Raw genomic sequence first — 27,400 nt, 5'->3', positions numbered from 1 at the left:
GAAGTAATTCCTGATCACGCATGGGATGGAAATAAAGTGATCTGTAGCACACTTCCACACCTCTGAACAGCTAGCTGTTGCTTGCAGAGGAGAAAGCTGAATCCAAAGCACCAATGATCCACCTGGCAGATAACCAAACTACAGACAAGGAAAAGCCGCCTTAACTTAATTGTACAACTGAAAGGTGAAGGCACTCCTGAATCGTGGCATGATACAGTAAAGAATGAGGCCATTCAGGTGGAAATATGACTTTTGGTAACGACTGCGTTTTGTAAAACTGGCTCGGAGGTGTAGGCGATGCTAATATCTAAGTTCCATCACCTTTTGCTGTTTGCTTTGGTGGGGAGAAACTACCGCCAAGCACCGAGAAGCAAAGTCTGAGAGCTTGAGAGACCCTGAGGAAGATTCACTCTACCCGAATCAGTATGTATGATTTCTCTCCACAAATGCTGCCAGAACTACTGAGCTTTTCCAGCAGTTTCTATTTTTCATAGTACGTTTCAATCGTTTTTAACGTTGTGGGTTCAAAGTCAATCAAGACTGAAACAAAGGGCGGGGGAATGGTCTTACTCAGGGGATCTTGACTGATTTTTTTCCCCCAAGACTACCTTCTCTCTTCAATACAATTTTAACAAAAACAGTCAATTATTGATGCAGGGCATTTCTGAATGGCGCCGCCTGGTTGTAGCACTTCCAGTTGCCATGGTTGTGTTTGTTCAAGTTCAGTTTTTTTCTGATTGGTGCGAAGGGTCCGGTTTCCGAGCAACGGTGATAGTGTTAGCGATAGCGTGTGGAACGCTCGGCAGCGCCTCGAGCCCATGATCCAGACTCCCCTGAAGAAGTCGAAGAAAAACCCCATCAGTTGTGGGTAAGTGCCTGGCTCACAAATCCCGACCCAAATGGTGCATTTTGTTGGTGTGCATTTGAAGTAGTGGAAACGTTTATTCTCGTTTCATGCAGTCGAGTCTTCACGTGATACTATTGCCGCCTTCAACTAGTGTAGTAAAATATAATGGTAAAACTTTGGGAAATGTTCATATTTTAAAACAGCAAGACACAAATTCTCATAGATTCTGCTGCAATCGAGAAAAAAGCAAAAAGCCTCTCGATTGGCATGCATGAGCTGATCCCACCCCAGACGGCAATGCAATAGCAGCCACTCCTATTGGAAAACCAACAGGCTTCCTGGCCTTCATTGTTTTTTTTAGGATTTAGTGCTAGAAAGTTAGTTTGGAAATATACTGAATGGAAACCAGGTCAGGCCCAAACTAGTGAGTTTCACACAGCCGATCCTGTTCACAGCTATCATCAAGCATCAATCTATTCTAACCCAAGTTTAAATTATTTGGACTGTTGCCTTGTGTGCTGTGGCATTTCAAAATCATAGTATGACCAGACAAAGTCAGTATGGCTTTACAAAAGTGGCATTGTGCTCAAGAAATTTATTAAGGCTTTGTGGATGTAACTAGTAAGTAAAGACAATGCAGTAGATGTAACTTAGTGAATTTCAGAAAGGCATCCATAAAAGTTACATTCAAGATAAGGGCTTCTGGAGTTGTGGATAATATGCTGGCATGGATGAAGAGCTGGTTAATGCATGGAAATTAAACAGTAGAGATAAACAAGACAATATCAAGTTGGCAGGCCGAAACTAGTGAAGTGCCACAAAGATATGTTCTGGTTGCTTTGACTTTTTGCAGTCTATATTAATATCTTAGAGAAAATAGCAAGTGTGATGTCCCCAATTTGATGGTGATACAAAGCTTGACAAGAATACAAATCAGGAGGGCACAAAGAGATTGCAAAAGGAGTATGGACAAGTTGATCCTGAGACAAGCTTCCAGCCTCCTATTTATGCAATCACTAAAAGCATCTATTTCCACCTCTGTAACATTCCCGAGTTTCATAATCTACAGATGATTTCCTCATTTATGCCTTAAATATCTGTAGACTTAATGATTCCAATACATTCTTGGTTGGCAAACCAGATTCTACTATTTGTACGCTTGATGTCATCCAAAACTGTGCCCATGTCTTAACTTACTCAGACCTGTTAACTCTGTATTCACGGACTTAGAATGGCTCCTGGTCAAGCAACATCTTGTAATCTCCTTCAGCTCTACAACTCTCAAAGGTATCTGTGCTAATGTAATCCTGGCCTCTTGTGCTTTCCAGATTTTAGTTGCTGCACCATTCCTAACTGTGCATCAAGTTCTGGAATTCTGTCCCTAACTTGCTTCCCTCCAACTCATTTTCTCCATTTAGATACTCCTTAAAATTCACATTTTTGATAAAGGTTTTGGTCATCTGATCTAATACTACCTTATATGGTTTTGTGGCAAAATTTACTTCATAATTCTCCTAAGAAGCATCTTGGACAATCACTCACTTAGTAGTCGAGCAGGCCTGATGGTCTGAATGGCCTACCCATTCCTAAACATACAGGGTTTTGGTGAGACCACACCGAGTATTGTGCAAAACTTTGTTTCCATGTTTAAGAAATATACATTTTTTGTTGAAGCAGAACAGTGAAGATTTTCAGTAGATTAGTTCCTGGGTTGTCCTCTGATGAGAGTTTGAGTAAATTGGGTCTGTCATCTCTAGAGTTCAAAAGAATGAATTTGTTTCTATTACTTTATGAATGTCTCTGGCGAGGCCAGTATTCTACTGTCCATCCCTAATTGCCCATCAAATGAGCATTTCAGAGGCCATTGAAGAATCAGTATATTGAAGTGAGTCTGGAGTCACGTTCTCATATTGGGATGGAAACTGTTGGAAAAAAAAATGCTGAAGGAGAGAATTAATCTTCACTGATGTGAGGTAAGATTTGATCAGGGATAGTCAACATGGTTTTGTCAGAGGGAGATTATGCCGAGCAAATTTATTGGAAATTTTTGAGGAGGTAATCTGGCATTAGATGAAGGCAATACAGTTGATGTCAGTTCATATGAATTTCTGCAAAGCCTATGTCAAGACCTGATGTGGGAGAATTAAATAAAACCACACGGGACCGAGGGTAACTCAGCAAGATGGGCTGTTTGTGTGACTGGAGGCTGGTGTCTATTGGCATACCACAGGGATCAATGCTGGGTCCCTTATTGTTCATGATGTGTATAATTGCCAAAGAAAGTCTCAGGCTATAGGAAGATATAAACAGGTTGGTGAGATCAGTGGCAGATGGAATTTAATCCTGGTAAGTATGTGAGCCGATGCACTTTGGAAGAAGTAACAAGACAAGAGAGTACGCAATGAATGGCAAAACACTAGGAAGCTCAGGTACAACGAGATCAGGGCACTCGTCCACAGATCCCTGAATGTGGCAGAACAGGTTAATAGGTAAGTTAAGAAGTCATAGTGACAATTGTCTTTATTGAACGTGGCACAGATTATAAGAGCAGGGAGGTTATCTTGGAGTTATGCAGAACTTTGGTTAGGCTACATCTGGAGTACTCTATACAGTTCTGGGTTACCACACTTAGGAAGGATGTGATTGTACTAGAGGAGATTTGCCAAGATACTGCCCAAGCTGGAGCAGTTTAGCTATGTCAAGAGGCTGGAAAGACTTCGGCTGTTTTCTTTAGAGCAGAGAAGACTGAGGTGGGACCTGAAAAGAGGTCTGTAAGATTGAGGGGCGTGGACAGGGTGGATAGGATAGGAGCAGTTCCTCTTTGTTGAAGGATCAATCACAAGGGACGTAATTTTAAGATGCAGGGTTGGAAGTTTGAAAAGGATTTGAGGAAAATGTTTCAGCAGAGGATTGCTGGAGAATCTGGTAGGAACTGCTGAAAAGGGCTGGAAACCTTACAATCTTTAAAATGTTTGTGTTTGAATGTCATAATGTTCGTGGCTATGGGATGTGCTGGAAACTGGGATTAGTCAGACTGGTCTGCACAGACTGGATGGGCCAAAGGACCTCTTCCGTCCTTGAGGAGGCGGCAGTGGTCTAATGGCACTATTGCTAGACTATTAATCTAGAAACTTAGCTAATGTTCAGGGGATAACAAGGTGTAGAGCTGGATGAACATAGCAGGCCAAGCATCATCAGAGGAGCAGGAATGCTGACTTTTCAGGCCTAGACCCTTCTTCAGAAATTTCAGAACAGAAAGTTCAGAGGACTTGGGTTCCAATCCCGCCACATCACATATGCAAAAAACTGGAATTGACCATGAAACCATTGTCAAATGTCAGAAATCCCCATTTGGTTCACTGATGCCCTTCAGGGAAGAAAACTGGCATTCCCTCAGCCACTCAGTTGCATCAATCGCTACATAGTCACAACAAAGAAATGAAACTGGACAGACCACCTGGCATTGATCTAGGTACCAGAAGTGACAATGGCAATAACAGCCCCGACGACCCTGCAAAGTCCTCTACTAATATCTGAGGGCTGGTACCGTAATCAGGAGAGTTGTCTCACAGACTAATCAAGCATAGTCATACTCACAGAATCCTACATTACAGACAGTGTCACCATCCTTGGATATGTCCTGTCACAGTGCAGGTCAGACCCAGCAGATGTGGCAGTGCGATGGTATATGGCCAAAAGAGAGTTGCCCTGGGACATCTCAACATTGACTCCAGATCTCGTGGCATCAGGTTATCAGCATCTGATTATCATTACTGACACAGCCCCACTGACAAATCCCTGCTACCGACTGCTTGCATCCACCGTGATAATGTTCTATCTCCCCTCACCCAGCCCCACTCCTCCTCCCTCCTGCCACCTTGACCTGACGCACCCTGTTCATCTTCCTCCCCACCTATCTGCCCCACCCACCCCACTGACCAATCCCCACCTGCATCCATTTATCACCATCCTTCCTCTCTATCTATTTCCCAGTTCCCTTCACCCTTGCCAGTTCTGATGAAGGGTCCCGACCCAAAACATTGACTTTCCTGTTCCTCTGATGCTGCCTGATCCGCTGTGTTCCTCCAGGATTACTTGTGTGCCGAACAGCATAAGCAACAAGTGATAGACGAAGCTGAGCAATCCCAGAATGAACAGATCAAATCCAGGTTCTGCAGTCCTGCCACAACCGGTCATGAATGGTGGTGGACAGTTAGACACCTCACTGGAGGAGTAACTCCACAAATACCCCTATCCTCGTTGATGGAAGAGCCCAGCACATCAGTGCAAAGATAAGGCTGAAGCATTCACAGCAATCTTCAGCCAGAAGTGCTGTGTGAATGATTTATCTCGGCCTCCTCCTGAGATCCCCAGTGTTAGAAACACCAGTCTTCAGCCAATTCAATTCACTCCATGTGATATCAAGAAACAGTTTGGGGCACTAGATACTGAAAGGCTGTGGGCCCTGACAATATTCTGGCAATGTACTGAAGACATACACCAGAACTTGCTGCTTCCCTAACCAAGCTTTCCCAGTATGGTTACAACGCTGGCATCTATCAGCAATGTGGAAAATTCCCCAAGTATATCCTATACCCTGAAAGCAGGGCAAATCCCAACTGGCCAATTACTGTCCCATCAGTCTACTCTCATTCATCAGTAAAGTGATAGAAGGTGTCATCAACAGCACTGTCAAGCAGCACCTGCTCAGCAATAACCTCAGTGATGTCTAGTTTGGGTTCCACTAGGGCCACTCAGCTCCTGACCTCATTACAGCCTTGGTTCAGATATGGACAAAAGAGCTGAATTCCAGAGGTGAGGTGAGAGTGACAGTCCTTGACAGCAAGACCACTCCTCCAAGGCACTTACCATCATGGCTTAGAAATATATCACTGTTCCTTCACTGTCGCTGCATCAAAATCGTGGAACTCCATCCCTAAGAGATTGTGCGTCTACCTACAAAATATGAATTGCAGCAGTTCAAGAAAGCAGCTCACTACCATCTTCTTAAGGGTAACTAGGGATGGGCAATAAAAGTTATCCTGAATGAGGAGACAGTGCTGAGTGGATGCAGGTTTAGTGATGCAGGAAGATTGGGGCGTGAATGAAGGAAGGGGTTACATGTAGTAGAGGGTGTGTCAGAGCAGAGGCCTTGGTGAGAGGTGAGTGCAGCAACAGAGATAGCGTGTGTGTGAGGTAACAGAGAGTAGAGTACGGCACTGTTTCTGGTGGCACAGAGAAGGTCATTGACCTTTTTCCAGCGCTGCTGACCAGTCCACCAAACCCTGGACAGGGCAGTGTTCTGGGTGCCAATCTCTGACCAGACAGACGTTGTCTGACATGGCCTGCTTTTTCCATCCTTTCTCCAGGAAGATGGACGTCCTGTGCACCAGCCCATCAACTGGGATCTCTGGGTCCCAGTTGTAGAACTTCAATGCCAACTTGTCCTTGTTAGTCATCTCTGCCCAGTCACCAGTCACGAGCAGGGCAGATGTCAGCACTTCTCAAGGTGCACTGTAGGCTCTTAAAGATGACATGGCTGCAAGAGTCCTTGGTCTTATGGCGGATGCTGGGAACAGCACATGGAAAGTTGGAATAGAGATGAGATATTATACTTCCCATTGTGTCAATATCCGCAATGATAGTGGCAAATTTGGTATGACACAGCAAGAAAACTCGCCAAGTTTTATGGCAAGTTTTAATTTGCTAAACTCAACATGACTTGCACTCGCTCAAAAAAAAAGCTACAGTCAATAAGAAAGAAGCGCTTAGTCTTAGTCAACCTTTCAATAATTCTGAAGTTCTTTTTCAGTTGATATCACAGTGGCAAAATGGCAACTCTGAGTTTAAAGGCAGCTCAGAGATATTCTGTTCCAGACTGGTTCTCCAACAATAACCAGATCGCAACCAATTCAGAACGACAGCGTTATATGTCCCATCAGATCCGCCAGGAAGGTCGGGCTCTACGGAATGAAACCAACAACCAGGTAGGAATCAAAACCAGATTTGAACATACTGTTAGTAGATAATAAATTTATAATATTATTTTTTATTTTTGATGGATTGTGGGTGGCTCATTGGAACTAAATTTGAGGCAGTCTAATTTGTAATTTAAAAAAGCACAGACTGAATAATCCCAAGAGAGATGCACTTGGCTGATTTCTGAGATGAATTTCAGAAATTCTTGACTATCAAGAATGGCTGATCAGGGTAGGCCTATATGTGTTAGACTTAGAAAAAATAAAAGGTGATGTTTTTGAAACATACATGTTTTAGAGGGGGCTTGATATGTTAGAGATGTTTCCACTCACTGGGGAGTAGTGAACGAGAGAACAAGGTTACAGAATTAAAGGATACTGAGATGCAAAGTAATTTCTTTTCTGAGGGTAGTGAATCTCTGGAATTCTCTACCCCAGAGACCTGTGAGGGCTAGGTCACTGAAAGTATTCACAGAGGAGGTGGACAGATTTTTGAAATATCGAGGAGGGCTGTGAGGAACTGGCACAAAAGTGGTATTGAAGCCGAGGACAAAGTAGCCGTGATCTTATAGAATGGCAAGGGAGGCTGGAAGAGATGAGTAGCCTATTCCTGCTCCTATTTCTTGTATTTTTATGTTCCTATGTGATGTGGTATTTTGAGGATGACACAACTTTTTTGAAAACAAATTTTAAATAAATGTAAGGCACAGGAGGTTTGAACACCAGGAAGATAATACCCTGAATTCTGTGCAAGAATGTGTGAGGCTATCAATACTCCCAGTCTTTAAGGAGTAAACTAGAAAGTAACTTTCAGCATCTGTACATGCGCAGTTAAAGTCAGAAAGGTGAACATTGTACTCCAGATTGCTTTGCTCATCTGGAAGCTTTGTAACACAGGCATCTCATTAAGAGAAACATATGGAATGGTGTAAGGTTGCAATAGTTGTGTGATAGTTATTGAATAAGCTTTTTGACATTGACATTTCACTTGTGGATGTTAATTTTCATTCTCCAGATTTTACTCATTGCTGGAGACTTTTTAAAAGGTGTATTTTTTTCCTCTCTGCCCACCTGTTGAATAAGTGTAAACTTCAAACCAATTCAAATATGTTGTACTGTTTCTACGGACATTTCCTTGCTCCCCTGTCATACATGTTTCTACTTCCCTTTGTTGTATTAACGCTAAACGAAGTGCCCAGGTTCTTTGCTGGCTCTAAAGGTTTAATGAATAAATAAGAAATTATATAACTTTGCCAAGTCTTGACTAAACTCAGACTTCGGCACTAAACAAAAAGAGCAGTGATCATTCAGTCTTTGTCACAGACTAAATGGGATCAAGAAGATAACAGCACCAGACTCGCTGAACGTATGGATGAAGTGGAGCGCTGGAAAGATGTTCTAGAGAACACTCTTTGTGACATTAACGTTGAGATTGATGCTTTAACCAAAGTAAGTTCACACTTAAAGTTTCACTCTTACGTTGTAAATGGTATCAGTTCTTCACTTCTGGACAATATGGTAATTGCAAAGCAATGTGTTCTATGTACTGTGCTGTCGAGAGTCAGAGCTCAAGTTAAAATTTCAATATTTGAGAGCTTCTAGCAGCAGAATTTGAACATTGAGAAGTGAGAGAGTATGGAAATGCATAAAAAGCACAAATAGAAAATCTTAAAATACTTCAAATATCTTGATAGTGCAGCCAAAAAGCTTTTATAATTAAATTTTTATAATAGAAATGTATATGTTCACCCTCCTGATACCACAGTAGGTAGTGCACTGCATTGTACACCCTATCAACTGCAAAAATCGCAAATTTGATCTTCAGTCTGCCTGAATAGAATGGGAAATCCCAAGCCTTAATTTCAACACCCTATTGTCTAGCGAGGAGTCTTTGGGCCACCACAGTCCTGCCATCCCTGTGAACTTTGGGAATTTTCCAGTATGTGCTTGCCTTGGTTGATCACTGGAAAAAGAAGCTGTCTCTCCTTCACCTCCAGCTACTGATGATTGAGGACCATTCCCAAAAGTCTTGACAGTAACTAAATTTACATGCTCACTTGCCAGTCAGCAACTCAATCTACATGCAGAAGTCACACAATTGTTTCTACGTGAAACACTGCCTTTAGTTGAACATGGCTTCCATGTTCCTTGCTTCTGGCCTCCTTCACACATTCCTGGACTCCTCCATATCCTTCCCAATTCTGTTAATATCAAGACACTATTCTCTATCCCCCTTTTTGGTGTATCATGAAGAAATCAGTTGTGAAAACAGAAAATGGGAGTAAGAATAGGCTATTTGGCCTTTCAAGCCTGTTCCACTATTCAATATGATCACGATTTGTTGTCCAAACAAGTATTCTGTTCCTACTTTCTCCCAATATCCTTTGATCTCTGGCTTTAAGAACTATGTCTAACTCCTTTTTGAAAACATGCAATGTTTTGGAAAAGAATTCTAAGGGCTTACCACTTTCTGAGTGAAGAAGTTTCTCCTCATCTCTGTCTTACTTGGCCTACCCCATATCCTTAAACTGTGACCCCCTTGTTTTGGACTTCCAGATCATTGAAATCATCTTTCTGACATTTACCCTGTCTGTTCCAGTTATAAATGGTTTCTATGATATCCCCCTCCTAATCTTCTAAACTCCACTGAATATAGCACTAACCTATCCTGTCTCTCCGTCAGCCCTGCCATCCCAAGAACAATCTGGTAAACTTTTGTTGCCGCGCCTCCATCATTCCTCAGATAAGGAGACCAAAACTGCATACTTCAGGTGTGGTATCATCAGGCTTGTATAATTGCAGAAAGTCATCCCTGCTCCTAATCTTGAATCCTCTTGCCATGAAGCCCAATATATTTTTTGCCTTCTTTACTACCTGCTGCACTTGCATGCTTACTTTCAGTGACTTATATACAAGAACACCCAGGTCTTGTTGTACCTCCCCCTTTCCCAATTTGTCACCATTCGGATAATATATACCTTCTTGTTTTTGCTACCAAAGTGGATAACTACATATTTATCCACATGACATTTCACCTGTCATGCATTTGCTCACTCATCCAACTTGTCCAAATCACACTGTAACATCTGTGCACCCTCCTTGCATTTATCCTCCCACACAGCATTGTGTTGTTTGCAAATCTGGAGATATTGCACTTAATGAAGTATATTATGAATAGCTGGCACCAAGCACTCATCTAAATGAAGTATATTATGAAGAGCTGGCACCAAGCACTGATCTTTATGGTTCACCACTTGTCATTGACTGCCAGTCAGAAAATTACATTTATTTCTACTCTTTGTTCCTCTCTTCCAATCAGTTCTCAATCCATGTCACTGCCAATCCCACACGCTTTAATCTTATGTGTTAATCTGTTATGTGGGACCTTATCAAAAGCCTTCTGAAAGTCAAGTAAACCACTTCCACTTGCTCCCCCTTATCAACTCTACTAGCTATTATCAGGAGACTTGTCACGTATGATTTTCCTTTCACAAATCCATGCTGGCTTTATCCGATCCTGTCACACTGTTTTCCAAATGAAGTACAGTGCTCACTGCAGCATCAGCTGAGATTGACTGGTTGAACAAAGACCTTATGTTGAATCTGAGACTTTCCTGGTCTGTCTGGTTCTGGAATACATTGGTTCTATGGGTAAATTTAAACACATTGATTATTTCTGATTCTTGCAACATGATTACACTACATATTTATAATTATAAATTTGTTTCCTATACCCACTCTCTGATGTCCCATTTTAACCATATAGGTGGCTGAGGCAGGCGATGGCCAAGTGGTATTTTAGCTGGGCTATTAATCCAGAGAACTGGGTAATGTTCTGTGGACCTAGGGTCTAATCCCACCGTGGTATCTGGTGGAATTTGAAATCAATAACACATCTGGAGGTAAGAATCCAGTGATGACCATGAAACCATTGTCAATTGTTGGAAAAGCCAATTTAGTTCAGAAATCATCTTTATGCAAAGAAACTGTTTTCCTTACCTGTTTTGGCCTACATATGATTTCACATGTGAATGTGATTGACTCTTAACTACTCTCTCGGGGATTAATTATGGGCAATAAATTGCTAAGCCAGCAAAGTCCACAATCCTGTGAATGAGTAAAGAGGACGAATCCTCTGCCATTGCATATGTTGAAGTCACTTTACCAACTGTCCACCTGTACTTTGTGCTCTGTGAAGGGCAGTTTCTCACAACAGTTGCTGCATCAAAATTTACTGTAGATGGATGAATGTACTTAATGCACAACTGAACAGGTTTAGGACAACATACTGATTCCTGCTTGGTCTAATCTTTTCAAGAGTAAGGAGGAAGCAGAACGTGCTTTAGAAGCCAAGAATCTAAATCTGGATGTTGTCATTGAAAATCTGACTTTACGGGAAGGTCGGCAGGACATTGATCTTGTGACGGACCAAGTGCATGAACAGCTTCTTAAGGAGGCCGAGGTGATCGAAGGCTCAAAGAAGGCGCTTCAGCAGAAAATCACTGAGGCCTTTGAACAACTTTGGTACGTGCAGCTGTTTGTGCACTATTTCCCAAGTATTTTGGATTATTAGTGACCTGTCTTCTCTTATTTATACCAACACTGTCAGTATCATAATAAATTATTCAAATCAACTGCCTAAAGAAATGTTGTATACCATTTTCATGCAGAACGCCTGTTCCTAGCCAGTTCCTCTTAGATTTAATTTTGCTTTCCCCTTTTTTTAAACTTGCCCGTCTACTCTCTTGCAGAAGTAGCTAGATTTTGTATCTTGGCTTATACAAATGTTACCCATCTAGGCCCATATTCTTCTGTAACCTTGTTCACTTTTCTGTGTGTGAATTTCAACTTTCCCAAAATTCTGCCACCCACATCTTGCCCGTTCTCAGTTTCAATGAACTATCATCTCTGTTCTCACCAAATACAATTGATTCTCCCACTTCAACTAATTGAGTTGAAATATTGGGATAATCTCTGTAACTTCACCCAGCTGCTGCAATCCATCCATCCCAAAGTATCAGCATGTGTCTTTATAACTTTGACTTCTTTTCCATCTCCTTACATTTATTCCAATATCAGTGACCAAGGAATTAACTTTCTGGATCTTACATCATGCAACTCTCTTCCAAAACCTGTCTGTCTTCATACTCGACTACAAAAGCATCCTTTAAAGCCTAACTTTTGAACTGGTGTTTAGCCACTACCCTTAATTTCTTTGTGAATGTTTGCTGTCTGTTCGTATCTCTCTCAGCGTGAAAATTTTACTAGATTAAAAACATTACATAAATATTTTTCATATCCATTCCTAAGAGAATCAAATCCATGAACTGACCAAACAATATATGGTAGTGTTTTGCCAGAGATGAGGATATAATTCATTGTAAAAGATGCCCTAATATCTTTTCTCCCTGTATTCCATCATTGGTAATGAAGCATTCAGCTGCCTGGGTCCTACTCCCTGGAACTTTCCTTTTAATTGAAGTCCATTATCTTGTGTTGTCTCCAGTGCAGTGTACATGAGTTTATTAAATTGACCCAGATAAGATGTACACATCCTGCCTTACATACATAAACACACACCTAAAACATTTCATTCCATTTGACTGTTTTGAACTGCTGTCTCACCTCTATGATTTTTCACCTTCAACTGGTGGACCTGATGATCGTTTGACCCAACAGCTCTGAAATGTCATTGACCTGAAACGTTAACTCTGTTTCTCTGCACAAATGCTACCTGACCTACTGAGTCTTTTAGTTGTTTTCTTTGTTCAGATTTCAGGTTTCCAACATCTGCAGTGTTTTGCTTTCAAATTATTCAATGTAAGCATTTGGTTTAAAAACTGGTGTACCTCTTGCACTGGTGCTCCCAGTCTTCCTTAATCAAAAGATAGAGTACCATTTGTGGTCTGGGCAATTCCCAGTGATGAGTAACTGAATCTGTCAGTCAAAGCCCAACATTGAACTTGCTACAATAAAACAAAGAACTGTGGACGTTGGAGATCTTCAACAACAACAGAAAATAGCTAGCAAAACTCACCAGGTCTGGCAACATTTGTGGGGAGAAAGCAGAGTTACTGTTTCGAGTCCAGTGACTCTTTGTCAGAACTGATAGCAGCAAGGAAAGAATGGTATTTATGGTGAAGGTGAGGTTGGGGGTAGGGGGAGAGGTGACCAGTCAGGGGGAGACGTAGCACAAAGAGAGAGAGAGAGAGCGCAATGAAAGTGGTAGGTAGACAAGGGGATTATTGATAATAGGTCAGGACGGAAGATTATCTGAATTTTTTTTTATTCATTCACGGAATGAGGGTGCCAGTGGCCAGGCAGCATTTATTGCCCATCTCTAATTGCCCAGGGGGCAATTAAGAGTCAACCAAATGGCTGAGGGTCTGGAGTCACACGTAGGCCAGATCAGGTAAGGATGACAGCTTCCTTCCCTAAAAAAAATTCGTGAACCAGATGGGTTTTTCTGGCAATGAACAGTAGATTCGTCATTAGACTCTTAATTCCAGATTTTTATTGAATTCAAATTTCTCCATCTGCTATGGGATTTGAACCCAGGTCCTGAGAACATTACTTGGGTCTCTGGATTAACAGTCCAGTGATAATCCAAATTAAAACTTTAACTCTGCTTTCTCCCCACAGATACTGCCAGATTTGCTGAGTTTCTCCAGCAATTTCTGTTTTTTGTTCTTAACTTGCTATATTGCAATGCTAGATTTCTCTATCCTTGCACCTATCATTACTGGATTTAAACCTCTGGTCAGATATTATACTTATTGTTGCATTATCTAAAGTTTTTTTGAATCATTTTGTTTCTAATGGTGTTAGTCATACAGTCATGCACACGAAGGATTGACATGGTGTAGTTAGAGGGTATTGCAAACCATGATGTAGTACCTTGAGATCCACCACATGTTCTACTTTACAATATGAAGTGTTTTGACAGCAGATTGCTCAGATGGAAGCTATACAATGTGCAATGTAAAACTTGTTTGAAGTATGTACTGTTGTTTCTTTGAAGTTTGTTAATGGAAGCTCGTCAGCAATTGGTCTTTGATATCAGCAATAAAAAGGAAGCATTGAAAATTGACGAAGTTGCCTTGTCACTCAACAATAATTCCCCAAACATCTCGTTCAAACCAAACCCATTACGCATCCCTCCAGGGTAAGAAATACTTTTACATTTTAACTCTGATCATTTTCAACTTTGCACTCTGTATGGCTTAAACTCAGTTCTACACTCTCTACTCTTTTGACCAAAGTGCTGACTCATGTTGGAATACTGTTCCATAGGTGCCATTGGCCAAGAAACCCAAGTGGCTTCTCTTTTCTATGAACAGGTGTTGCTGAGTTGAAATCACCTCAGTCAGTATTATCTGGGATATTGAAGTTGGGACGACAGTACTAGATCTGAATTTGCTTGACCAAACCACTGACCCACTGAAGATTTATGTATATAATCATTGGGTTTATGTTTGTTCTTGCTTTCTTACTCTCATAAAGTTATACAGCACAGAAACAGACCCTCTGGTCCGACTAGTCCCTGCCAACCATAATCCCAAACTAAACTAGTTCCACCTGGTCCATATCCCTCTAAACATTTCTTATTCATGTGCTTACCCAAATGCATTTTGAATCTTATAACCAAACCCACATCCACCATTACTTCTAGCAGTTCTTTCCACGCACATACCTTCTCTGTGTTTAAAAAAAAGTTGTCCCTTGTATGTTTTAAATCTTTCTCCTCTCACCTTAAAAATATGCCCCCAATCTTGAAATCTCCCATCATAGGGAAAATACACCTGCCATTCACCTTTTCTATACCCTCATGATTTTATAAACCTCTATAATGTTACCCTTCAATCTCCTGCACGCCAGTGGAAAACGTCCCAGCCTATCCAACCTCTCCTTATAACTTAAACCCTCCATCCCCAGCAATATCCTGGTAAATCTTTTCTGAATCCTCTCCAGCTTAATAATATTCATCCTATAACAGTGCAACCAGGATTGAATACAGTACTCCAAAAGAGGCCTCACTAACATCTTGTACAACCCCAACATGATGTCCCAACTCCTATAGTCAAAGGACTGAGCAATAAAGGCTAGCATGCGAAACACCTTCTTAACCACCCTAAAGGAAATGTTTTCATAAAACTGTTCCTTTGCAACTCAGTGATTAATCAAATTTTCTCCACGTTTTGTCCCCTCTCTGCTTGAGTGATATGGAAAGTTTAATGAGCAATGGAAATCCTTTGTTATGTTTTGCATGTGTGCATTTTCATGTTTGTCAGCCGAAATGCAGTGATGGGTCAATAGGTAATTTCTCTGTGAACATCACCACCAATGATCAAGAGATAGTAGGAACTACTGAACCTGGAGTCTGAGATAACAAGGTGTGGAGCTGGAGGAATACAGCAGGCCAGGCAGCATCAGAAGAGCAGGAAAGCTGATACTTCGGGTCTGGACCCTTCTTCAGAAGATTTTCTGAAGAAGGGTCCAGACCCGAAACGTCAGCTTGCCGTCTCCTCTCATGCTGCCTGGACTGCTGTATTCCTCCAGCTCCACACCTTATTACCACCAATCTGATATTGTTCTTACTCAATATTTCACGACTGTATTTTCCCGACAGGGTTACCAAATACTCAGATGTGAGAACCCTGATTCTGGCCCAATTGTAGCAGTTCAACTTCTGTCGGTTGAATAACTGACTCAGCATGGACCTGTCTCTGATCTTGGTGTTCTTGTCATTGTGACTGTAAAACTGTGAGCACCAATGTATGTGTCCACTGACTTATCGCGGGCACTCCTGAGAGAGAAGTTTCATGTGATCTGTTTTTTTTAAAAAAATAAATATGTGAGAAGGAACAGATGATCGATAAATTTTTTTGTTCTTTCCCTGTAACGTGTAGATCCACCACGAAACAGCAATGGGATATGTTCAGTCGGTACAACAAGGATCGTGCAGAGGCAGAAATGAAAGCTTCAACCAATCTCCGTGAAGCAATTTCAGCCACTATTAAAACTGTAAGTTTTAATAAACGTCTCATACCTTCAGTTTTTCAAACTTGATATGACAAAAGTAGAAATGAATGCCTTGAATGTCTGTCTGTGATGCATGCTCCCCACTATTTTAACTGGTGTAAAACAAATGAGGTATTAGGGCCATCAATCTCCGGATCCAACGCAACATGCTCCAACACTTCCGCCGTCTACAATCCGACCACACCACCAAAGACATATTTCCGTCCCCACTTTCTGAAGGGACCACTCTCTCCGTGACTCCCTTATCTAGTCCACACATGCCCCTCCAACCCCATCACACACGGCACTTTCCTCTGCAACCACAGGAAGTGCTACACCTGCCCCCATACCTCCTCCCCCACCCCTATCCCAGACCCCAAGAATACTTTCCATATCAAGCAGATGTTCACATGCACATCTGCTAATGTGGTATACTGCATCTGCTGTACCGGTTGTGGCCTCCTCTACATTGGGAAAACCAAGCAGAGGTTTGGGGACCGCTTTGCAGAACACCTATGCTCGGTTTGCAATAAACAGCTGCACCTCCCAGTCGCGAATTATTTCAACTCCCCCTCCCATTCTTTAGACGACATGTCCATCCTGGGCCTCCTGCAGTGCCACAACAATGCCACCCGAAGGTTGCAGGAACAGCAACTCTTATTTTGCATGGGAACCCTGCGCCCAATGGTATCAATGTGAATTTCACAAGCTTCAAAGTCTCCCCTCACCGTACTGCATCCCAAAACCAGTCCAACTCGTCCCCGCCTCCCTAACCTGTTCTTCCTCTCACCTGTCCCCTCCCCCCACCTCAAGCTGCACCCCCATTTCCTACCTACTAACCTCATCCCGCCCCCTTGACCTGTCTGTCCTCCCCAGACTGACCTATCCCCTCCCTACCTCCCCACCTACACTCACCTTTACTGGCTCCATCTCCGCCTCTTTTTAATTTGTCCATCTCCTCTCCACCTATCTTCTCTATCCATCTTCGATCTGCCTCTGCCTTTCTCCCTGTTTATTTCACAACCCTCCCCCCCCACCCCACCCTTTTCTGATGAAGGGTTTAGGCCCGAAATGTCAGTTTTTGTGCTCCTTTGATGCTGCTTGGCCTGCTGTGTTCATCCAGCTCTACACCTTGTCATCTTGGTATTAAGGCTGCTTTTCCAGGATGTTTTGAGTCCCCAACTTAAGATCCAAATGTTTTAACAATACAAATGTGACATGTAGTGACCAGGAAAGTGACAATCCCATCTTCTAAATAAAGATTATGCAAGAATCAGATATTTCACACTTACTGTGACATAATTACCGTATTTATCCACTCAGTGCAGACCTGTCCATCATTTTCTTTGCTAAATGCTGTTAATGTAAATAACAGAATGCCAAAGAAGGAAATGGAAACAGTGTTCTAAATTTAGGAGATAAAATAGTCACTGTGAATTAATCCTTGCATCAAAGGGGAAGTTATTTAGTATACAGGCATTTTGAGATGTTACTGTTCCCACGATTCGTCTCCAACCTGTCTCAACTGGATTGGAGAGAGTGGTTGTGGTGTTGATTATAGTATTGTGTGATCAGAGGGAAGAATTTAAATTCCTCATGGACAGCATAGCAGACTTTCTGGATTCCTCTTCTGCAGAAAAGATTCATTATTGCGGCCTCACTTTTCTGGTGCCAATAACTGGCTGTACCCTAACAGTTCATTGTGTGCTTGTTCAAATCTAACCTTGATCTTACCCCAAACAAAATGTCTCGAGCTCATCATTTCCCTTTTGATTAGCACAATTTCCTTAAAATCTTTGTGCTTCACCTCATCATCAAATCACTGATTTTCCCCCCTTTGCTTCAATGTAATTTTTGAGATGTTGCCTTTCTAAGGAACACTATAATTTGAAATTATTGCTCTGCTGAAAACATAGCTTAAGTTTACACATGTACATTGAAGACATTCATCACTACCAAATGATGGTCTCTCTTATCCCGTCCACTATTTCTAAATTGTCGGATGCCATCTAGTTTTGGATGAGCAAATTTTCTTCCGCTAAGTTCTGTAGCCACTCATTCCTTCCCTTTCTCTGGTAACTGTGCAAGCTTGAAAAAGTCTTTTCACAAATATGATGCTATTTTGAACCTAAGATGAACTTCTGGCCACACTACTGGACGTTGTTAAGAATGCCTATTTCCACTTTTGTAACATTTTATGTTCCAAATACCACTCCTATCTCAACTTACCTATTGCTGAATCACCTGCCCATGTCTTTATCCCCCTCTGTACTTGACTATCCCATGCGTCCCTAGGCAGTCTGCCAGGTTCTGTTCTCGAGAGGCGTAAGTCTGCAATCCATATGCTAAGTCACACCAAGTACCCAAGGGACTGGTCTGTAACCACTCTGCTTACTGACTTACGTTAGTCGTGCTTAAGCAACTCCTCGATTTTAAAACTCTCATAATAGTTTTCAAATGAGTCCAAGGCCTCACTTATTATCACTGTTATTTCCTCCAGTCCTACAATAGTCCACTTGTAGCCTACTGAATATCCCTGATTTTAATTGATCCATCACTTATTCAGCAGCATGATCCTAAGCTTTGGAATTCCCTTCCTAAACCTCTTTATCGTTATGTCTGTCTTAGTCCATTAAAGCACTCCTTAAAATCTACTACTTTGACCCAGATTTTTCCCATTTATGTGGCTTGAATCCAGAGTTTGCTTAAAGTGTTCGGAGGAAGAGTCACCAGACCCGAATCATTAACTCTGATTTTTATTTCACAGATGCTACCAGATCTGCTGAGCTTCTCCAGTAACTTCTGTTTGTTTTGCTTAAAATGTTCCTACTATTGTCAAAGACAACTAACTGAATAGCATACCTGTGGTAATACAGTCCCCAAAATGAAGCATTGAAAATAGTTCTGATGTACTCAGCGTTTATTGTCAGTAGAACCTCAAATTAATGTTAACATAAATTAAAAATTCCACAATGCACGGTTGTATCTTTATGGGAAAAGGGGGAGGTGAAGAAGACTATGTTCACTGGACGAGATAACCATAGAATGTAATGATGATCAGTAAATCCTGGTCTACTTTGAGACAGAGGTAACAGGATGTTAAGTGTCTCAAGGCTACACCCATGCCTGTGTTGATCTCAGCAATGATAGCAGTGAAGGCACTTTTATGGACCCCAGTGATCCTGAGCTAAGAATGAGTAAAAATCCTGGGCTCGTGCCCTTTACAGCTAATCAGTGAAAGCCCCTACTCAACTGAATCTACACCCCACACTATTAGATATTGCAGTGTTTGGGTTTCAGGTGGGGACAATAACATACAGACAAATGTAAATCCAGAGTGGGGTACAGTTCACAATTCCAATCCATTGAACTCCTTATCTATGGTGACGATAATTCATTGTGTAAACAAATCTATTTTTATTAAGGTGATAATGGGAACTGCAGATGCTGGAGAATCCAAGATAATAAAATTTTTTATTAAAATATTTATAATATTTTTGTTAAGGTCTTCATTTTACCCCATCTGAAAGCTTGTATTCTCAGACAGAATAAACCCCAGCTTGAGGACCAGTTATGCTGCATAGCTGGCATTGTGTCAAACTGAGCTTTTTCAAAGAGGGAAGTTTTATCATTGAATTGATTAAGGCATTTCTTCCACACTCAGCTGCTGTTGACTCAACACACAAGCATTTGGAGAAAGTTGCAGAGACACCTTGGTGCTGGACAAAGGAACAGGGAGGAAGAAAGTGAAGAAAAAATATTTTTAGTCTAGTCTTGCTGATTTCTGACAAAATACAAAAATCCCACAAGGCCCATGCTAATACAGAGAACTGATGTGGTAATTTGCTGTGTGATGAAGTGATAAGAAGTGGATGCATATCCATGAACCTTCACTTAGTTACCAAACTTAGTCATGCCATTGTGAGAATACACTCCATCACAGCGGGGGTAGGTCAGTCTTTTCAAGGAGAGTGACACATTTGCCAAGCAGGACAAATGGTGAATTGTAAATGTCAGGGTGATCTTTCAGAAAGAGAAAACAATTAGTAGATGTTAAACAACTTTTGAAATTGCTACCTATAAATTGTCACCTTACTTTTGTCATTGCAGACTGATAATGAAATAGAGGCACAACGCGTTGCCACTGATTTTGCCTTCAGGAAAAGAATCCATGAATTTGAACAGGCGCTTAATGAATTGAAATGGCAGGAGAAAAATGTAATGGAACTCATTCCGTTTAGATGCATGTTTTCCATACTTATTTGCATTTTGACTATTTTAAAACAAGTATAACTCATTAAAATGCATTTTATAACAAACTGATGCTTATGTGATCAAAGATAATTTTATTGATCTGTAACAGTGCTGTGTTCAGAAACCTGTACCAATGCTGAGCCTCTTGTTGCTGATTAGAAAAATTAGCAAAAGGAATTCTTGCTTGGTTGAATACGGGACACAACCCAAAGATTGGCACTTTGAGCTTTAGGCAAAGTGGAAATGTAATGTGATGTAATCAGTGTAACGTCTGTTGTGTTGTAGTTCTTGTGAAATCATAACTTTTGCAGCAGAGATTGAAACTATTTAATCCATCATACCAACACCAACACCGATGCCAGCAGTTTAACCAGAGCAAGCTGCTGTGTTCAGATTCCTTGCTTTTCCTCAGACTGTTTTGTATTTCTTTGTAAAATAGTTATCCAAAATTTCTCTCTTCCCCGTCTGCCCTGTTGAAATCAAAACTGATCACATCGGATTGAATTTTGCAGTCTGAGTAAATGGTTAAGACTATCAGTACTCACTGTCGTTTGTGAGAACACCAGACAGCAACTTCTGGTGTCCAGACTCCTGCATTAAATATGGAACTTAGGAAATAATTATCCAATTTGTTGTGATCCTCGAGAATCTTTGGTATAGTTGTACCTTGTCTCAATACTTGGCATTGAAGTACATGAAGGATATGACTTTTTAACTTGGCTCTTCAATGTAGGGAAAAATATGCTTATGATCTGTGAAGTGCCAGATTCAAAGTTTGATTCTGTGAACTCAAGCACTTTAAATTTAATAACATTATCAGTAACATTATCTTTGTTGTCTCTTAGATCTTGGAGGACATCACAGATCTTGATGAAGATATTCGACGTCTTGAAGCAGATCTTCGAGCAAAGGCTGCTCCTTTAAAGGTGGCTCACACGAGACTTGAAACTCGTACCTACAGACCTAATGTTGATCTCACCAGAGATGAAGTAAGAATAAAGGCTTATTATGTTACTTAGTATTCCAGCTCATCTAGCTTAATAAGAATTTACAGATTGCAAAGATTTAAGAGATTAATGCGGCTCCAGATTTGTGTGCTGAGCCAGTGTGTTTGATTGCAGACATTTTGTCATCCTGCTAGGTAACATCATCGGTGCACCTCCAGTGAAGTGTTGGTGTTCTGTCCTACTTGTTATTTATATGCCTTATTTTGCTGGGGTGGTTGGCATCATTTCTGGTTCCGATTTTCAGTGGTTTGTATATCAGGTCCATTTCAATGTGTACGATGATAGGGTTCCAGTTGGAATGCCATGGCTCCAGGAATTCCCTGGCATGTCTCTGCTTGGCTTGTGCTGTTATGGATATGTTATCCCAGTTGAATTTGTGTCATTCTTTGTCCATGTGTATTGTGACCAGTGAGAATTGGTCTTGTCTCTTGGTGGCTAGTTGGTGTACATGTCCCCTTACTGTCAGTTATCTTCCAGTTTTGCCAATGTAATGTTCCTCTCAGTCCTTGTGTGGTATTTTTTCGGTCACGTTAGTTTTATTGGTTGTGGGTATGGGATCCTTTATGTTCACCAGTAGCTGTCGCAGGGCGGATGTTGGTTTGTGGGCTACCCTGATACCTAGGGATCTGAATAGTCCTGTGGTCATCTCTGATATGTCTCTGATGTACGGTAGGGTGACTAGTGTGCCTGGCCATGTCTTGTCATCTTGTGTTCTGTGGTGGAGATAATGGCGAATTATGCTTTTTGGATATCCATTCCTCTGGATGTGAGTTTGCTCGCTGAGCTGGAAGGTTAGTTTTCAGACGTTTTGTCACCATTCTAGGTAACATCATCAGTGAGCCTCCGACGAAGCGCTGGTGTTATGTCCGGCTTTCTATTTATCTGGTTAGGTTTCCTTGGGTTGGTGATGTCAAGGAAACCTAATCAGATAAATAGAAAGCGGGACATAACACCAGCGCTTCGTCGGAGGCTCACTGATGATGTTACCTAGAATGGTGACGAAACGTCTGAAAACTAACCTTCCAGCTCAGCGAGCAAACTCACATCCAGAACCTCAACCTGAGCTACAAATCTTCTCAAAACTCGCTAGCACCTATGGGCGGTATCCATTCCTTTTAAAAACACTGTATAAGTGCTCCTGTTCAGACAAGGACTGTGAGAAACATTACATTGGCCTGATGTACAAACAACTGAAAAACAGAAATGGAAGTGATGTCACCCATCCCAGCGAAACAAGGCATCAGAACACCAACGCTTCACTGGAGGCTCACTGGCAATGTTACCAAGCAGGATGATGAAATGTCTGCAATCAAACACACTGGCTCGGCAAGCAAATCTATAACCTCATTCACAACCCAAGCTACAAATCTTCTCAAAAACTTTAAAGGTTATTGAGGTATTCTATCTTGAGCATCCTGTTCGAATAATGATGGGGAACATTTTACTGCATCTGGACAATCTTAATGCTTTCATTGAATGCAATGGGAGAAAAATGTGGAAATAATTGAGTTACCTTCTGGAGATTGAGAGTTCTCATCCCATTTCCTGGTATATCTACACACCGCACTCTTTTCAAAAGGCTTGGCCAAGTGCTAAATGGTTAGTTTTGTAGAAAAAATTTACTCCTTGCAGTCCTCAGTCTTGTTGATTTTGATTTTTCAATACCAGTTTTCCCCTTTCCTAAATACATTAAACTGTGGTTTCAACAGTGCCCACAATTCCTTTTCTTTACGTATTTATATGTCTCAGCAGACTGTCTTGATTATGGAGGCACCAAAGTAAAACCAAATCGTATGGTCCCCAAATATTTCCCCACATGGTGTTTAACAAGGATGTCATGTAAAGTGATGAGGTCCCTCTGCTTCTTAGGGTTTTACTGAGTGCTCCCTTGTCTTACTAGTCATCCCAAAATTCATCACCTCACACTTTTCAGGATTAAATTCCATTTTCCACTGTTCAGCCCATTTGACCAACCTGTCTATATGATCCTGTAGTCTAAGTCTTCCTCCTCACTGTTTACCACACCATCAATTTTCATGTCATCTGTGAACTTTCTGATCATGGTCTACATTCTTGTGTAGAGCTTTAATATACATAACGAACAGCAAAGGATCTAGCACCAAATGCAGTGGTATGCCTCTGGACACATATGTCCAATCGCAGAAACACCCATCAACCGTCACCGTCTGCTACCTGCCACTAAACCAATTTTGGACCTAATTTACCAAATTGCCTTGAATCTTCTGGGTTCTTAGTTTTTTAACCAGTTTGCCGTGCAACACCTTGTCAAAAGTTTATTGAAGTTCGCTCAGACTACATCAACTGCAAACTTAGTCACCCCCCTCTCCAAATTCAAAAATTCATAAGTCTTCAACAATCCAGACAGCAAAAGCCAACATTTTTTAACCTGACCTCATAATTTAACCCTTTGTGTGCCAGTGCGATTCTGCTGAATCTGCCCTGTTTCCCTAAATAAGGCCAGTGGATCTTTCTTGGTAGTTGGTGCACAAAAGTGAACACACTTCTCCAGATGGGGTCTGACCAAGTCTCTAACAACTGAAAAGTCACAATCTTTCTTTGGTGTTTTGACTCCTTGAGATAACATAAATTTATGTATTTTGTTCTAAATGGAAATAGTGTGAATTTACATATAAATACAGTTGCACAATTTTTTAGTACAATACTTAGCCATTGTGATATTTGATATATTTATTTATTTGTATTATGTTGCATATAAGTGTAGGTATTTTATATGCTGCAGAATCTGGTAACAAGCAGGGGATGAAAACAAGGTAGAAATGGGTAAGAAGAATTGAGAGACAGCTATTTTAATGAAAAGATATGTGAATTGATAACTTTATCATAACATCCAACGTTTAAGAAACAAATTATTTCTCCCCTTCAGGCACAGTACGGACTGGTGGATGAGGTTCATCAGCTGGAGGGCACCATCGATGCACTCAAACAGAAACTTGCCCAATCTCAGTATGTTTTGTCTTCTCACAGATTAACTTGCTACATGCCAAATATTTGATTTCTACATGCAAATCAATGTACTATTTAATGGTAAATCAAGACTAGGCTGATGCCAAAAAGGAATTGGTCGGGTTCATGTAATTTTACTTAAAAAGGAAATATTCAGTAGTACCAGAGATAATCCAGGAGGAGGACTTGTTTTGGAAGCGGGTGAAGGGGTCAGTGGAAGGAGGGTTAGGTTCCCGGTTGAAGAAGTAGGCATGGAGGCGAAGATGGCGGAAAAACTGAAAAACAACTTCAGTAGTACCATTAGTTTTAGGGTCAACGTGGCAAAGATGTCAAGTTTCAGATATCTATGGCATTTTTCCAATACTAGTATGGTAAACTTACCAGTTTATTGGTTGTCAAATTATATTATATCCTCGTTGATGACTTAAAAGGACAATTGACCATAAGATCATAAAATATATGAGCAGAATTAGGCCATTCAGCCCAACAAAACTGCTCCACCTTTGGATAATGGCTAATATGTTTCTCAACCCCATTCCCCTGCCTTCTCCCTGGAACCTTTGATCCCCTTACTAATCAAGAACCTATCTATCTCTGTCTTAATTGATTCCAGCATTACTTTTCCTGTTTGGGTTCGATTCCAAACTTGGATGACCGACTATGTGGAGTCTGCGCATTCTCCCGTGTCTACACATGTTTTTCTCCAAGTGCTCCACTTTCCTCCCACAGTCCAAAGATGTGCAGGTTAGGTGGACTGGCAATGCTGAACAGCCCATAATATCCAGGGATGTGCAGGCTAGATGGATTTGCCGTGGGAATGCGGGTTGTGGGGATAGGGTAGGGGGATGGGTCTGGCTGGGATGCTGTTCACACTCCAAACTCTAGTGATTCTATTATTCTAAGATAATACAGTTGGCACGGGCAGTCAGGTGGGAGTGAAATTCACAATTTCTTTTGAAAGTTCTTAAAATGGTGGAATGGAAGGTGGCAACATCTATCCCTTTGATACTGGTGGCATCCCCCGAGAAGTTAGCACAATCCCCTTCACATCATATTCTTTTTAACCTAGCCCCCAACCCTCACCTCAAAGCCCCCAGAACTCCCTGTATCCAAGATCAAAGGGGTTTCTTAAGTGGTCCAGTCTGCAGTCCTAGTAGCCCTCAGTACACAACTTTGGGGCTGTTGGAGCTGCCAGCCGATCAAATCGTTCAGCAGCTCCCAGGGGAAGACCTCTTCCCAGGAAGGGTCAGAAGTCCTGTGTGAGCTTGTTTAGCCTATCTGCTTGCTTTATTGCTGCGGGGTATGTTTCTACTGGGGCGTATTGCAGGTTGCTGTCATTTTTTTTTAACGAACTTATTCCTTGCTTTGACATAAGCAAACTGTTCCCTTTCTTGCTCCCAGTCCACACATCATTTTCAGCACATTGAATCTTTTTAAGGCAGGAGTGGATAGGATGATACATTCTCATGATTAGGCAGGAGGCGTATGGAATAATCAGACCAACCGCAATCTTACTGAATGATGGAGCAGGCTTGAGCGGTCAAGTGGCCTGCACCTAATTCATATACTTGTTGCAATGAATTTTATTTTATATTAAAACTAAATTTTTTACTTTTGTTAAATTAAAGTGACACAATTGAAGGTAGAACATTTAATTATTGCAGTAGGTCATTTAGGTCGACATTCACCTAATTGCAATGTTATATCGGATTTTACAAATATGACCAGATATTATGGTTTTAGCTCCATGTTTGGTTTCTATCCAAAGATACAGATATTTACTGAAAGAATGAAATTGTACAGTCCACTGTTTATAATAACAAAAAAATTAATGCACAATACAGCTAAGAATATGGATGCTAATAGCAACACAATCTTAAATAGTCAGCTACATCAAAGATGTTAAAAGTACAATAAACACAGTTACTAATATGCTGAACCGAACTAGATAATTCAGATTCTTTTCATCGCCCCAAAAACCTCAAGTCAGATACCTATCAGAAGATTATCCAGTTGATCTGAACATTGTTTCAGGATTCATATAAGGTTGACATTTCTTGGGCTTTTGCTGAATTCTCATAAGATCACCCCTTCAATTTTTCTCCTCGACTCCCACTTTAATACACGTGTTGCAAATATCTCAAATGTAACCACTTTGGGTCCAAATTCTCCTAGCTGTATTGTTTTTTTTAATCACTGGAGTCTGACCTCTAGTAATTCACTATGTCTTCACTGATCGTCACTGAAGTCCAACTCACTCTTTGAGACAGTTGTCTAGAGTTTAAAACCCTGTTAGTCAGCACAAATAGTTTCAACCGTTTTGGCTTGAAGGAAGTGTTTGCTGCAACCAACCTGTTCAGAATTAAATTGTTTGAAAATCGGAACTGCGCACATAGGAATTTAACCACTCCTGTGTACATCTACTACTATCCATAGCCTAACTGCTTGGTTACATGGTCTCTTGCTGGAGACAAGCTACTTTTACAAGGGCTCCTCTTCCAGTGAAATTGGTTTCTCTGTAAAGGGACTATCAAGATATAGGTCTTTCCGCAAAAGCACATGAGCCATCTCAGTAAGAAAAGATTTAATCTATTTTTTTTTAAATATTATACAGTTGCTTTACCAATGGCTGCTAGAGCACAGACTGGGTTACAGTTATTTCCTAGTGAGGAAGCACCTGGTTTCATTTGGTGCCTCCCCACAGTTGCATAACTGTAGTAACAAACAAATAGCTGCAGCACTTTGCATTGTCCTACTCTAACGGCCTCATCATTGTGACCACTAAGATAGGAATTATATTTTCAAGCTTAAAATTGTGAGGTTATATTGTAGCCGATAGTGAAGTGTAGAATTACTGAGCTATCTGAGATAAATGTCGGAAGTTGCTGAAGGTAGAACAAAAACAGTCTTTGAATGGTGAGAATGAGTTATAGCTGCTTTAATTCTGATTCCTGTATTTCAGGGATGCTTTGACTTCTCTGCAAAAACAACTTGCACGAATACAAGAAGATATTGGCTTCAAGACTCATTCGCTCTGCCTTGATAAACATAGCATGGATGTTAGAGCAAAGCTGACTACTCCACCTGAGAAATATGTATCAAAGACAGATAGCTTCCCCCGCACACCCAACCGACAGCTATCAGAAATCAAATGTCGTCAACTAGAATTATTATAAATATGGGATCACGTACAAAAAGGAAAGATACACTTGGTAACCTAATGCGGCATCTGCTGTTATCATGAATCTGTAGTGAAATGTGCTGTGTCACAAAGCAAGTAAATAAATAAATATACAACATGCCTGGTA

The 27,400-nt window shown here is 41.1% G+C and overlaps 1 protein-coding gene across 2 annotated transcripts; it reads left to right on the top strand.

The window, feature by feature from the left end:
* The first annotated feature begins 735 nt into the window (after positions 1–735).
* tekt2 (tektin 2 (testicular)) lies at positions 736–27,400 on the top strand. 2 transcript variants are annotated; one of them, XM_048557750.2, is made up of 11 exons: positions 786–868; positions 2,661–2,820; positions 6,660–6,834; positions 8,149–8,274; positions 11,144–11,349; positions 13,847–13,990; positions 15,735–15,849; positions 19,957–20,064; positions 20,946–21,089; positions 24,013–24,092; positions 27,055–27,400. In XM_048557750.2, the coding sequence occupies exons 3-11, from the start codon at positions 6,679–6,681 to the stop codon at positions 27,266–27,268; spliced, it is 1,293 nt and encodes a 430-aa protein (XP_048413707.1). In that variant the 5' UTR covers positions 786–868; positions 2,661–2,820; positions 6,660–6,678; the 3' UTR covers positions 27,269–27,400. The 2 variants fall into 2 exon arrangements, with proteins under 2 accessions (XP_048413706.1, XP_048413707.1); XM_048557749.1 differs by lacking the exon at positions 2,661–2,820 and having other exon boundaries at positions 736–868.

This window comes from Stegostoma tigrinum, chromosome 24 (assembly GCF_030684315.1).
Source record: "Stegostoma tigrinum isolate sSteTig4 chromosome 24, sSteTig4.hap1, whole genome shotgun sequence".
Classification (NCBI taxonomy): domain Eukaryota; kingdom Metazoa; phylum Chordata; class Chondrichthyes; order Orectolobiformes; family Stegostomatidae; genus Stegostoma; species Stegostoma tigrinum.
Note: the sequence above shows the minus strand (reverse complement) of the source record. Positions and strands in the feature narration are given on the sequence as shown.